The following is a 15,515-nucleotide window of genomic DNA, read 5'->3' as shown; positions in this document are numbered from 1 at the left end:
TAGATAGTCTAGCAGTGCTTCTTAAAGTGTGGTCCGCGGACCACTGGTGGTCCGTGAGCGCCCCCGTGTGGTCCGTGAGTATATTGGTAACATTTCACATTTGAAATTAATTAATTAATTAAAGTTTTCCGCACTCTCGCGGGAATATCTCCGCAATGGAGCGAGCTTAAGTTTCACTTTCGATTGCATGATATAGCCCAGATAAACACCTCCATCACACATGTGGCCACTTGTTTGTACCATTTTCAGGCGATTTGCAAAAAACGATGTGTTTTTGGATATTTGTGGAGTTAGGTGGTCCGCGAGTGTTTTTTTATTGGTTAAGTGGTCCTTGGTATGAACAAGTCTGAGAAACACTGCTCTATAGCTATATATCTTTCTACTGTTGATATGTATATATGAACTGTTTATTTTGTATTAGATTTTCTTACTATTTGTATATTATTAGTTCATGTGCAATGCCTAATAACACATACTGTGACAAAAATGAAATAAATCTAATCTGATCTAAATCAGCCAAATTGACTCCAAAAACACTTTTGTGTTGTACGTTGTTTGAAAGAAAATATTATTTGTGTTCAACTATATCTCTATAGTTTTGTTCTCACAATATTAAGCCAATTATTTCACAAAACATAATGACTGCTACCGAGCCTTGATAATAAGAAACATGCCATCAAAGTTTGCAATCATTTAAAAAAAGAAATAGCCAACGTTTGTATTTTTTTCACAATGTATTCACTGTTGGAAAGCTTTGCAATTCTATTTGTATTGTGTTTGTTCTATAAATATTAGGCAAAATATATCGCATAACATATGACTGCTACCGAGCCACAATTATGAAAAAAAGGCCTTCACAGTCAATTTAGCCAAAGTTATTTAAGGAGGGGACAGAATACCCCTTCCCTTTTTAGAAATAAATCCTGTGATCTAACCTGATCTCCCTCCCTCTCTCTCCTCAGTGGAGCAGCACGTCCCCTCCCCCTTAGCGAGCCCCATGTCTCCTCGCTCCCTCTCCTCAAACCCCTCCTCCCGAGACTCCTCCCCCAGCAGAGATTACTCCCCCATGGTGAACGTGCAGCACTCCCCCATCATCATCCACCGGGCGGGGAAGAAGTACGGCTTCACCCTGAGAGCCATCAGAGTTTACATGGGAGACAGCGACGTGTTCAGCGTGCATCACATGGTCTGGGTAAGAGAGGAGGAGGAGCCATAATCAACTTTATTTATACATATACAGCTAAATGTGTGAGGGAAGCAGGATTTTGGGAGGGCAGACCGATGAAAAACAGGTTTATTAGAATGTAAAGTCACTTTTGGTAGGCTTTCAATTTGGAGACAAGCAGGAGGAATGCTAGCTTGACTCAGAAAAATATTCAGCTAGATGCAGAGTGAGATTAGTAGCATAAGTATTAGCATTAGTAGCATGAGAAAATGTTTCCCCACTCTCAGTGTTTCCGCCAGACCAGGGCTGAGAGGGCGCCCACCCCGAGAGCGCTGCCCACACTCTTTATACAGCTAATAGCAAACATTCAGTAATATACATACTTAATGTATTTACATATTATTTCCAGTGGATAAATGCAATCCTACTGACATAGTTGTCCATTTGTGTCTGTTTTAAAATTAACATCAACATTAGATCTTTATTCTCATTTCATTTTAAATACTTTAACTGTGTAGACATTTAAACTTTAAGATTTTGAATGTGGTTTCTTAAACAGCAACAGCCACTGGGTCATTAGGCACTAGCAGTATCTGCAGAGCTTTGAAACACAGTGTTGTAATTAGAGCTGTCAGTCGATTCAAATAGTTAATCGCGATTAATCGCAAATTAATCGCACATTTTGTATCTGTTCTAAATGTACCTTAGAGGGATATTTTTCAAGTTTTGAATACTCTTATCAACATATGAGTGGACAAATATGCTTTATGCTAATGTTTATTATCATTTGAACAATGACAAATATTCTCATGAATATTGAACACAACAACCTCAGAACATTAAAGTTTGCTGCTCGTAGACGTGTCCAGGCGTCTCCCCCGCACACTTTCAAGTGTGGTCTGCCGCAAGCGGGCGGCAGGAGCGGGGCTGTCGGCATCAGCAGTGTGCTTGGATTGTATAGATGGTATTTTAAACTAGATTTTTTTTTTTCATTATTAACGCGTTAACTTGACAGCCCTAGTTGTAATATATGGCTGAGCAGAAGCCTGTATGATTTATAAAAACTGAGCGGACCGAGTATAAAGCCCTGTGGAACACCATAGGTAATTGATTTTATAGTTTGTATTTAGTTATCAGCAAAATACTACGTTGGGCTGCATCATTTGGAAAAAATAACTTATTGTGATCGTATTAACTAATACTGCAATTACGATATTAAGGATTTTTTTATTTAGGTTGTAGAATACCATGATTTCTCTACAGCTCCACAATACTTCATTCAAATATGTTCACATATTTTGCCTTGAATATGTGCATACTGCGATTTGCATAAAGGCACTAGTCCATATTGGGATTTTGATGAAATTCCAATTAATTAGTAGTATCCAATGCAGCGCTGAGAGTTAATATATGTTTCTCTTTGTCTCACCAGCCCCATTAGATAAAATGCATTTCTGGTAAGTGTGTAAATGTGTTTCATGAAGTCCTTTTGTTCTAACCACAGCATGTTGAAGACGGAGGTCCGGCTCAGGAAGCTGGACTCAGCGCCGGTGATCTGATCACTCATGTGAACGGAGAGTCAGTCCACGGTCTGGTCCACACGGAGGTGGTGGAGCTCATCCTGAAGGTGAGGAACACACATCTAATCCTTATCTACTTAGATCAGAGGTGGGAAGTAGTGGAGTACAAATACTTCGTTACTGTACTTAAGTACATATTTCTGGTATCAGTACTTTACTCCACTACTTATTTTTTTTGGACGACTTTTTACTTTGACTTCTTACATTTTGAACTCAAATACCTGAACTTTCTACTTCTTACATGTTGAACTCAAATACCTGTACTTTCTACTTCTTACATGTTGAACTCAAATACCTGTACTTTCTACTTCTTACATTTTGAACACAAATACCTGTACTTTCTACTTCTTACACTTTGAACCCAAATACCTGTACTTTCTACTTCTTACACTTTGAACCCAAATACCTGTACTTTCTACTTCTTACATGTTGAACACAAATACCTGTACTTTCTACTTCTTACATGTTGAACTCAAATACCTGTACTTTCTACTTCTTACATGTTGAACTCAAATACCTGTACTTTCTACTTCTTACATGTTGAACACAAATACCTGTACTTTCTACTTCTTACATGTTGAACACAAATACCTGTACTTTCTACTTCTTACATGTTGAACTCAAATACCTGTACTTTCTACTTCTTACATGTTGAACACAAATACCTGTACTTTCTACTTCTTACATGTTGAACTCAAATACCTGTACTTTCTACTTCTTACATGTTGAACACAAATACCTGTACTTTCTACTTCTTACATGTTGAACACAAATACCTGTACTTTCTACTTCTTACATGTTGAACTCAAATACCTGTACTTTCTACTTCTTACATGTTGAACACAAATACCTGTACTTTCTACTTCTTACATGTTGAACTCAAATACCTGTACTTTCTACTTCTTACATGTTGAACACAAATACCTGTACTTTCTACTTCTTACATGTTGAACACAAATACCTGTACTTTCTACTTCTTACATGTTGAACTCAAATACCTGTACTTTCTACTTCTTACATGTTGAACACAAATACCTGTACTTTCTACTTCTTACATGTTGAACTCAAATACCTGTACTTTCTACTTCTTACATGTTGAACACAAATACCTGTACTTTCTACTTCTCACATGTTGAACTCAAATACCTGTACTTTCTACTTCTTACATGTTGAACTCAAATACCTGTACTTTCTACTTCTTACATGTTGAACCCAAATACCTGTACTTTCTACTTCTCACATGTTGAACTCAAATACCTGTACTTTCTACTTCTTACATGTTGAACTCAAATACCTGTACTTTCTACTTCTTACATGTTGAACTCAAATACCTGTACTTTCTACTTCTTACATGTTGAACACAAATACCTGTACTTTCTACTTCTCACATGTTGAACTCAAATACCTGAACTTTCTACTTCTTACATGTTGAACACAAATACCTGTACTTTCTACTTCTTACATGTTGAACTCAAATACCTGTACTTTCTACTTCTTACATGTTGAACTCAAATACCTGTACTTTCTACTTCTCTCATTTCCCAAACAGCTGGTTCCTTTAGTCTGAATGTGTGTTTGATGCGTGATCATTATTCTTTAGAGTCATTGCGTGCCTATTGATTTGAACACGATCCGTGTATCCATCATTTCCTGGTCTTCTCTAAAGAAGAGGGACCAATGGAAACGTTGTCATGTTGCCGTTGTTCAGCATGGAAACATTCATTAGCTAACAATGACATTATTGTTCTATTAATATAAAGGGAGGTCAGGTACTCTTTAAAACAGCTGCTAGTTATGGGTACTTTTTACTGAAGCACATTTCAAAGCCTCTTTACTTTCACTTAAGTAAAGAAGTTTAGTCAGTACTTCTACTTTCACCAGAGTATTTTTAAACACGAGTATCTGTACTTCTACTTGAGTAAAGGATGTGTGTACTTTTGCCATCTCTGCATTGAATGATTTTTACAAGACGGCTGAAATGAACGGTACTGATCAAATGATGTGGTTCATTTGTATGTAATCGTTAGAGTGGAAGCAAGGTGACGGTAACAACGACTCCATTCGAGAACACCTCCATCAAAGTGGGTCCTGCTCGCAAGTCCAGCTATAAATCCAAGATGGCGCGGCGAAGCAAGAGGACGGGAGCCAAGGAGGGGCAAGAGTGCGTTACTGCAATGCTTTTTATTAGAATACATAATTGTTTCATTTATTAGCTTATTTATTATTTTTATGTATTTATTTTTATGTTTTTATTATTTGCCAATTTTTTTTTTTTAAATGTACTATTTTTTATCCTCTGACTTGATTTTAGTTAATTATTTTCAGTTTGATTATTTAATCTTTCATACCTTAATTCCTCTCAACAAGTCATATCTGTTTGTCTCTCAGGAAGAAGCGCAGCTCTCTGTTCAGGAAGATCACCAAACAGTCGAACCTGCTCCACACCAGCCGCAGCCTCTCCTCTCTGAACCGCTCTCTGTCCTCTGGAGACAGTCTGCCCGGCTCCCCGACCCACAGCCTCTCCGCCCGGTCCCCCACCCAGAGTTACCGCTCCAACCTCACCGAACCCCCCTACCTGGGTCAGTAGTCAAAGTCAACTTTATTGTCAATCTTTCAGTTTGTGTGTACAGACAGAGATCGAAATACCATTTCCCACAATCCCGAATACAAAACATACAAATATATATAAAAATATGTATATACCTATATATATATATATATATATATATATATATATAGGTATATTAGGGCTGTCAGTCGATTAAAATAGTTAATCGCGATTAATCGCAAATTAATCGCACATTTTGATCTGTTCTAAATGTACCTTAGAGGAATATTTTTCAAGTTTTTAATACTCTTATCAACATATGAGTGTACAAATATGCTTTATGCTAATGTTATTTATCAGTTTCAACAATGACAAATATTCTCATGAATATTAAAACAAAAACTCTGAACATCTATCATTCAATAATACAATACAAATGGTGTGTGTGTTGGTGGTGTGGTGTGTTTGATGTGTGTGTGTGTGTGTGTGGTGTGTGTGTGTGTGTGTGTGTGTGTGTGTGTGTGTGTGTGTGTGTTGTGTGTGTGTGTGTGTGTGTGTGTGTGTGTGTGTGTGTGTGTGTGTGTGTGTGTGTGGTGTGTGTGTGTGTGTGTGTGTGTGTGTGTGTGTGTGTGTGTGTGTGTGTGTGTGTGTGTGATGGATCGTTGGAGCTATGTGCAACTCAAGGCATATGCTCGAACGGGAGCTGCCTGGACGCTGCAATCATGTTGCGCACTATCCTTGCTGAGTGTGCTGACTTCTCGTACAATGTCCCACTGTCTGGCTTCCTGCATAAAGTCAAGTGCTCGGCGCAGTTGTGGCGAAATGTCGCTCCTCTGTTTTCATTTAAACAGCTCCTTATATCCGTTAGCGCAGCTAGCTAGCACCAGATGCTAACAACAACAATGCACGTAAGGTCTCTCTCTCTCTCTTGCGCCACACACACACCCTCCCGGTCCTCCCGATGGCCAGTCGGTGCCTGCCGGTGAGCGTGGAAGTGTGGTCTGCCACAAGCGGGCGGCAGGAGCGGGGCAGTCAGCATCAGCTTGTAGATGGTATTTGAAACTCGATGCGCTCTGAAACTACGGGGCGGCCGAGGACAACAAATACACATGCGTTAATCGCGTTAAAATAATTAGTGATGTTAATTTTTTTTACGTTAACGCGTTAACTTGACAGCCCTAATATATATATATATATACACAGGGGTGCACATAACTGTCACTTGTCTCACTAAGCGCATTTGCGTACCGGCGGACTTGTGAAGCATTTCCACTGGACGACAGAGCCGGTCGCCGTGCGCACAGACAGGGCTGCTGGTAACGTCGGTGTACGGAATTGTGCCACAACTACCGGCGCGAGTTCAACGCGCGTGCTCCACTAGCGCCCATCCCTCCCGTCGACGTTCAATACCACACCCCCACCGACACACACCCCCCTGTCGACGACGTTCGCGAAACAGAGGGGCTGAACACATAACCTTGCATGGGCAGCCCTGAGTACCAAACATTGTCTCCTGGTACTAATTTGAGTAACTCACTAAGAAAGTTGTGTGCACCCCAATACATATACACAATCAACAGACACATTTTGTGTAAATATGTCTGTTGATTGTCTGTATTTAGGTACATATGCTCACATTAAGACCTAAATCAAAGCACAACAATCAATATTTACAAAATAACAGTCACTTCAATATCTTTGAGAATGTACATTAGTGCAAGACTGTCCATAGCAGCGTAAAAAACGTGTCTGGTGCTGGATTTGGATTTCTTTCTTGTAACAATGCTTCTTGGCAATGAATCTTTTACCATTGGAAAGCCTGTTTTGTTATACCTTAAAAATGTTGTGAGGAACAAGCATTTGTGGGATGGAGTATTGCCAAAAAGCATTGATGCAACAAAGAAGTAGTCTACCAAACACACACGTCCTTACTTTTTGTGTTAAGTTCAGAACACATCCAGTCACGGCACAGTACAGTAGGCCGGTGTTTCTGTTAGCCAATGAAAATCTGTTGAATGTAAATATATATATTTCTTTGTCTGTTGACGGCATTTTTTTAATTGTATTTATTATGTATTGATGTCATGCTTTATATAGCCTCACCATCAACATTTTGGTAGCTCAAAAATAAACACAGATAATATTTGAGCGGAATTGCTACTATTCAGCCGGGACTTTGAAATGTATATAGAATAAACATATATAGAGGTATATCATGACATATAGAGATATACAAAGATACGTTAAGTTATACAGGGGTATTTACAGGTACAAAAGTGTGTATGAATGTGTATATAAAGTTATATATGAAGGTATATTTAGTTGTTTAGAGGTAAGTCGATTAAGTCGATAAGTCGGTTTATCGAGGTATATAAAAGCATAATACGTTACACAGAGGTATTTAAAGGCATATTCGGGATGTTGTTCATTGCAGCAAAGTCCTTTTTTCTCTATGACAGTAAGTGATTATTATTTTATAACCGTTATTCCCTCTCTCCCCCCTCAGGCACCTCCTCTCAGAGCAGCTCTCCGGCCTCCAGCACCCCCAACTCCCCCGCCTCCGCCTCCGCCGCCTCCTCCTCCTCCCACCACATGAGACCCAGCTCGCTGCACGGCCTCTCCCCTAAACTGCACCGCCAGTACCGCTCCGCTCGCTGTAAATCAGCCGGAAACATCCCTCTCTCCCCCCTGGCTCACACGCCCTCCCCCACTACCTCCTCTCCTCCCCCTCTCTCTGGTCACACGGTGGGAAGCTCCAACACAACGCAGACTTTTCCCGCAAAACTTCACTCCTCTCCTCCCGTTTCTCGCCCTCGACCGAAAAGCGCCGAGCCGCCGCGATCCCCTCTCCTGCAGCGGGTGCAATCGGTGGAAAAACTCGGGGCAAATCTACCTTCCTCCTCCTCATCGTCATCCTCGCCTTCCCCTCTTACAGGCGGGGTTTCGTTGCGTAAACACAGCCTGGAGGTGGCGCACGGCGACTACAGAAGAGACTCTTTTCACTGCGAACACAGCCTGCAGAGTCTGCTAGAAATGGAGGGAGAGAACGGACCAGCTCCACCTTCACCTTCATCGTCTTCCTCACCTTCTCCTCCCATGGAGATCGGAGGGCCGAAGCCCATCAGGAGGATGGGGAGGCAGGAGTCTCCGCTGAGTCGGGGACACTCTCATCCCGTCGAGAGACACTAGGGAGAGTGTTGTGAGTAAAATATCAAACGCTGAGGTGTTGAAGAAAAGTGACGCAGCGGAAAAGTCAAATCTAGCTGCGGAGGAGAAGCAGAACCCGGGGGAGAAGGCTCCAAAAAGTGCTGAGTCGGCGGACTCTAAGGGTAGGGATGAGAAAAATGCAACTTCAAAGGGTGTGCAACAACAAGACAGTAAGCAGCAGACAGACAGTGGAGCTGTGGCTAAAGCTCAGGAGGAGAAAGGGAACGTTCAGAAAGCTGCCGAGCAACCGAAGCTACCAAAAGGCTCAGAAAGCGGCGAAAAAGCTGCGGAAACGGTCAAAACTAAAGCACCCGCTCCACCGATTCCCACCCAGGCTCCTCTCAGATCTAAAGTGTCCAACAGCTACCGGGGGGGCAAGGAGGAGAGGGCGCACCTGGAGGTCCTGGAGGAGAATCCCACCTCCCCCTCCTCCCCCTCTTCTAACAAACCCCGCCCCATGTCTCCCGGCGAGAAAGCCAGTTTCGTCACTCAGCTCACCACCGTGGCCAAAACCGTGCTGAAGGGGGGGGCGCAGGAGGGGGTGAGAGCGAAAGATAACGTGATGAAGACGAGCGAGGAGAAGAAGGGGAACGTGGGGAAGGCAGAGGGGGCGTCTGCGGGGGGGCGAAGGGGGGGGCAGGCGTCTGTGAACATGGCCGACAGAGGAAACATTCGCAGCTCCAAACATCACTCGTGATAAAAGGAGACGCCCATATATGGAGGTAGATCTGAGCAATGGGGTTTGTGTGCGCAGAGAGACAACTTGCTAACTCACGAACAGATCTGCATATTAACAAATGACAAACAACAAGGTATCGTTTAATTTTGACTACACTGTAAATAAAATCCATTAAAAGTAGAAAACCTTCATTGAGGATTTAAATTATAACTAAACATCAGCAGGAGAGGACTCTTTAAAGTAGAGACACTACATACTGATATACACCTGAACATCAGCAGGAGAGGACTCTTTAAAGTAGAGACACTACATACTGATATACACCTGAACATCAGCAGGAGAGGACTCTTTAAAGTAGAGACACTACATACTGATATACACCTGAACATCAGCAGGAGAGGACTCTTTAAAGTAGAGACACTACATACTGATATACACCTGAACATCAGCAGGAGAGGACTCTTTAAAGTAGAGACACTACATACTGATATACACCTGAACATCAGCAGGAGAGGACTCTTTAAAGTAGAGACACTACATACTGATATACACCTGAACATCAGCAGGAGAGGACTCTTTAAAGTAGAGACACTACATACTGATATACACCTGACCATCAGCAGGAGAGGACTCTTTAAAGTAGAGACACTACACACTGATATACACCTGAACATCAGCAGGAGAGGACTCTTTAAAGTAGAGACACTACACACTGATATACACCTGAACATCAGCAGGAGAGGACTCTTTAAAGTAGAGACTCTACTAAAAGTAAAGATTGGTCCCGACTTGTATCTAAGCACTGATTGGCTCATGTCTCTCCTGCTGTCGACGTGGATTCTGAAAATAGCAGCATGGTATCTCTGTTCACACACACAGCATTGAGACAGATCCCCTCCATAGTGCCTTCTACTGTAGCATCACTCTGACATATCAATTAACTCTGAGTGGAGGCGGAGAAACAGAAACGCCTGAAAACCAAATAGCCGACTCGTGAAGAAGCGTCGGCCATGTTGGATCCTACTGTAGGCCTGTGTGTGTTCAATGTGTCGTTTAAATATATATAGAGGAAACAATGCATACGTCTCAATGCATGTCTGACACTGTACATGGAAAACGATGGAATATTTAAAAAGAAAAAGCAGACCTTCAGGTGGAGAACACTGTGAACAACTCTTCAAACTGTTAGCAGGTTACGTTATTAACCTAAGGCATTTATCATATTTCATTCATTTAGTCCAGATTTTAAAGGAACAACACACTGTTTTTAAAAGAGTTTAGGTTCTGTAATGAATAACTTGACAACATGTAAAGCTTTTTTCTTTATTACATTAGCTGACTCCATAATAACACCCGCATTTACTAATAAACCGCTTTATTTACAGCTAAATGCAATATATAATGCATTTCCCCCCATTTTCTAATACATTCTTATATATTTAAGTTGTTTTTACATTATGCAGGAGATGTAAAAACACACCAAAATAGATTCCTTAATCTTAAAGTTAAGGAATTAAGTGACACTCAATGTATTTTTTTAGGCACCCAGTGATAAGTATTGATATATATATATATTAGTATTAGTATATATGATATACATAAAATAAACATTAAGATGAGAGAAACACCTACGTCACTTCTGGGCGAAAAGTACGGCCCCGCCCACTTTTGGGGGAAAACAACGCTGTCATTTGAACGGCGGTCGATGCAAATTCTGAAGTTTTTGCCAATCCGATCAGAAATGTTTGAAAACCGTGGATTGTCTGATCTTCAAAGAGCCCGGTTACGATGACCAGACAGGCAAACAATTACATTCAATCATTTGAAATCGACGATCGGGCTCGATATATGGTTAAATTAAAATCAGTAGGCGAGGCTGTAATTTCTCCAGCTGTTACTCTCATGAGCGAGGCAGAAAATAATAGTTTTATCACAAATCCAGAGTTCAGTGTTTCTGGACTTCCTCTAAGAAGAAAGGACGGTAACAGAAGAGCTCTGTGGCTTCAGGCTCGATCGCCATTCAAATGACAGCGTTGTTTCCCCCAAAAGTGGGCGGGGCCATACAGTGACGTAGATGTTACTCTCATCTGTGGACATCGATCGCCTACTGATTTTAATTTAACCATATATCGAGCCCGATCGTCCATTTCCAAAGATTGAATGTAATTGTTTGCCTCACTGGTCATCGTAACCGGGCTCTTTGAAGATCAGACAATCCACGGTTTTCTTACATTTCTGATCGGATTGGCAAAAACTTCAGAATTTGTATCGACCGCCGTTCAAATGACGGCATTGTTTTCCCCCAAAAGTGGGCGTACTTTTTGCCCGGAAGTGACGTAGGTGTTACTCTCATGTCTCACAGGATTTTTATGATTGAACGTTTACATTTGATTATATTAGTATATCCTACAGAACTGCATCACTTTTCTCCTTAAATATATCTATAATTGTAGATTTTGTTTACATAATACAGGATTTATGACATTTTCATTCAAATGAACACTGAATATTAAATTATTCATATTTAATTAAACAGTGGGGAAATGTTTTACATGTTGCCGTGCGGTTGGATATAAGGGCGGCACAATTAAACTCCATTTTATAGAGTAATACTAAAATAAAATAATGTTTGTAAAAACGTAATAAAACGTCCTTATTTGGTACAAATCACACTTGGAGCATTTTCATATATTTTTTATGTGAAAAATGTTTTCAAAATGTGCAATTCCCTCAAATATCCAATATATTTCATTATGTTTTCCATATTGTGCAGCCCTTATATTTACTGACACGTCTTGTGTAGTTAAATAATGGATATCTTAAAGGTCACCTATTATGCAAAATCCTCTTCTTCATGTCTCTTCTACATCAACATGTGTCCCCTCTTCTCCATGTCTCTTCTACATCAACATGTGTCCCCTCTTCTTCATGTCTCTTCTACATCAACATGTGTCCCCTCTTCTTCATGTCTCTTTCTACATCAACATGTGTCCCCTCTTCTTCATGTCTCTTCTACATCAACATGTGTCCCCTCTTCTTCATGTCTCTTCTACATCAACATGTGTCCCCTCTTCTTCATGTCTCTTCTACATCAACATGTGTCCCCTCTTCTTCATGTCTCTTCTACATCAACATGTGTCCCCTCTTCTTCATGTCTCTTCTACATCAACATGTGTCCCCTCTTCTTCATGTCTCTTCTACATCAACATGTGTCCCCTCTTCTTCATGTCTCTTCTACATCAACATGTGTCCCCTCTTCTTCATGTCTCTTCTACATCAACATGTGTCCCCTCTTCTCATGTCTCTTCTACATCAACATGTGTCCCCTCTTCTTCATGTCTCTTCTACATCAACATGTGTCCCTCTTCTTCATGTCTCTTCTACATCAACATGTGTCCCCTCTTCTTCATGTCTCTTCTACATCAACATGTGTCCCCTCTTCTTCATGTCTCTTCTACATCAACATGTGTCCCCTCTTCTTCATGTCTCTTCTACATCAACATGTGTCCCCTCTTCTTCATGTCTCTTCTACATCAACATGTGTCCCCTCTTCTTCATGTCTCTTCTACATCAACATGTGTCCCCTCTTCTTCATGTCTCTTCTACATCAACATGTGTCCCCTCTTCTTCATGTCTCTTCTACATCAACATGTGTCCCCTCTTCTTCATGTCTCTTCTACATCAACATGTGTCCCCCTCTTCTTCATGTCTCTTCTACATCAACATGTGTCCCCTCTTCTTCATGTCTCTTCTACATCAACATGTGTCCCCCTCTCTTCATGTCTCTTCTACATCAACATGTGTCCCCTCTTCTTCATGTCTCTTCTACATCAACATATGTCCCCTCCTTATTTTCATCTAAAGTAACAGACAGAGAATCAGCACTTTGGAAACAGGGCTGAAACAGAGGGGATTATGGGTAATGCTGCAATGATCTGTTTGGTGTTTCAGCCAATCAGAGACATGTTCTGTATAAATCTGAGAGCTGTGATATATTGATGAAAAACAGTAGAATACGGGACCTTTAAAATCGGTAGACTTATTATAAAGCCATTTGGAAAAAGTAGACTGCGCTCAAAAGGTTGATCCCTTATTAATGATATTTAAAATCACAATTTCTTATTTTGTCCGAATGATGGTGCGCTGCTATCTCTTACAAAATGTGGGTGTTATTACATTACAAGTGGAAATGCTTTACAAGTTGTCGAGTTATCACACAGAGTCTCGATGTAGGAAGGAATTCATCACGTAAACTGGACCAAGAAACCAAAAGATGGAAGCGATGGAACTAAGGGCTGAATATAAGTGAAAATGAACGAGGAACATTTGATAAACTTGCACAGGGACGCTTAGCAACGAGCTAACAATGCTAATGTCTTAGTGGGTGTTTCTCAATGTCGAAGACGCTTGCTTGGTAGGACATGTCCCTCCGAGTCAGCAGGTCCTTCAGAAGCGAGGCAAGAATCCTTCCTAGCCTCGGAAAACGAAGAAAGAACAGGTGTGCGTCATGTGCGAGGCCCCGCCTTAAATGGAGCGCGATTTCTGCCAAAGATTTGTGGAAATTGGTCCGTGCGCAAAGCATTGTGGGGATTTTAAGACAGCGGAGGATACACATGTGCAGCCTCGAAATTTCCCGCAACGAAGGATTCAGTCCTCGGTAGATTTCTAGACATTGGAACAGTCCTTCGGCGGGACTCGAAGACGTAGTATGCTTGAAAAAGTGGCTCTGGAGCAGCCTTCCGGGGTGTTTCTCAATGTCGAGGAAGGCTGCTCCAGAGCATCGTCATCGAGTGCCGCCGAAGGACTGTTCCAATGTCCAGGATCCTTGGAATTCTACCGAGGCCGACGTCCTTCGTTGCGGGAAATGTTGAGGCTGCACATGTGTATCCTCCGCGGTCTTAAAATCCCCACAATGCTTTGCGCATGGACCAATTTCCCAAATCTTTGGCGGAAATCGCTCCATTTAAGGCGGGGCCTCGAATATGACGCACACCTGTTAGCCTGTTCCACCATTCTTCGTTTTCCGAGGCTAGGAAGGATTCTTGCCTCGCTTCTGAAGGACCTGCTGACTCGGAGGGACATGTCCTACCAAGGAAGCGTCCTCGACATTGAGAAACACCCTCAGCGTCCCCGATTACTGAGTTTACAGTGAAGAAGAAGAAGAAGAAAAAGGGTTGCAATAAACACATTTTAGTCTCAAAGCGTCGTCGTAGTAAACATGTGCAATTATATATTTTAGGAAGTGAGTGTGTGTTAGTGAGGAGAGTGTAGGCTAGATTCACTTTTTGCTATTTATGCAGATGTGTGTGTCGTGAAGGAAAGTGCCAGCGTTTATTTTCTGTGTTTAATGTATAATAATAATAATATGCAATCCAACAGTGCCCAGTTTCATAAAACAGAGCACCCTACAGTTAAAGCAGAGCGAGGAGTAGATATATTGAGAGCATCTTAGAGCTTAAAGGTCCCATGTCATGCTTTTCCGGTTATTACCCATCCCCTTGTGTGTTATGAAGGTTGTTCTGAATGTAAACGCTCTGCAGAGTCACAACCTGTCTGTGCTGCCCCAGAACGCCTCGTTGGACATTTCTCATTCTCCATTGTTTGCTTCCTGCGTTCTGTGACGTGTGAACACCCAAATCAACAACAAATGACCGGATTGGCCCAAATGGACCAATCCGCAGAGCCCCTCGCACACCAGGACCCCTTGGCTAACTAACAGGGAGTCCCATTGACTTGCATAGAGCTCCCTGAACGCTGGTAATAGCCGAGTTGGGATGGTGGAGAAATGCTCTCCGCAGACCCATTCTCACAGCGCTATAAACCTTTTTCTTACTCGATATCAAGCCACACTTATTGTTTTTACTTCAGCTGTGAGTGTTTGTGTGCTCAGGATGAGTTTCGCTTGTTCTCGTTGTATCCCGAAAACCTGTCCACTCCTCGCGGCAGATCGCAGCAACGAGGGGGGGGGAGAGAGAGATAGAGTGAATACACATAGCCTACTATACAGAGATGCTGTATGAGAAACCAGTTTGGAAAATTGCACAATATAAATCTATTCTAGTAGACCTCAACAATGGAAATATGATCAGTAGAAATGGCCATGACATGGGCCCTTTAAGTCTTGTTTTTTTAATTAAATATAACAGAAAAATGATCCTGAACGTGGGACACAAGGCTCCGATTGGACAATGGACATAGATCGCCACCTTGTGGATAAACGTCACATTACACCACATGTCCTGAGGTAAAAAGAAAGACATTTTTCCATTTAATACACAATGCATTATTGTTTTGTTGCAGCCTGAGCTTTAACAGTTTCATTTATTACAATATTTT

At 41.6% G+C, this 15,515-nt stretch overlaps 1 protein-coding gene across 1 annotated transcript in view; it reads left to right on the top strand.

Moving 5' to 3' along the window:
• LOC117543148 (microtubule-associated serine/threonine-protein kinase 1-like) overlaps window positions 1–9,358 on the top strand; it is a gene marked incomplete at its 5' end in the record, with an annotated part of 84,967 nt that extends 75,609 nt beyond the window's left edge. Inside the window, 6 exon segments of the mRNA XM_034211241.1 lie at window positions 963–1,192; window positions 2,670–2,792; window positions 4,773–4,906; window positions 5,134–5,324; window positions 7,800–8,452; window positions 8,454–9,358. Coding sequence (XP_034067132.1) covers window positions 963–1,192; window positions 2,670–2,792; window positions 4,773–4,906; window positions 5,134–5,324; window positions 7,800–8,452; window positions 8,454–9,197 — 2,075 coding nt within the window.
• Between the last annotated feature and the right edge of the window lie 6,157 nt (window positions 9,359–15,515).

This window comes from Gymnodraco acuticeps, unplaced genomic scaffold, assembly GCF_902827175.1.
Source record: "Gymnodraco acuticeps unplaced genomic scaffold, fGymAcu1.1, whole genome shotgun sequence".
Lineage (NCBI taxonomy): Eukaryota > Metazoa > Chordata > Actinopteri > Perciformes > Bathydraconidae > Gymnodraco > Gymnodraco acuticeps.
The sequence above is the reverse complement of the archived record's forward strand: the minus strand, read 5'-3'. Positions and strand labels throughout refer to the sequence as shown.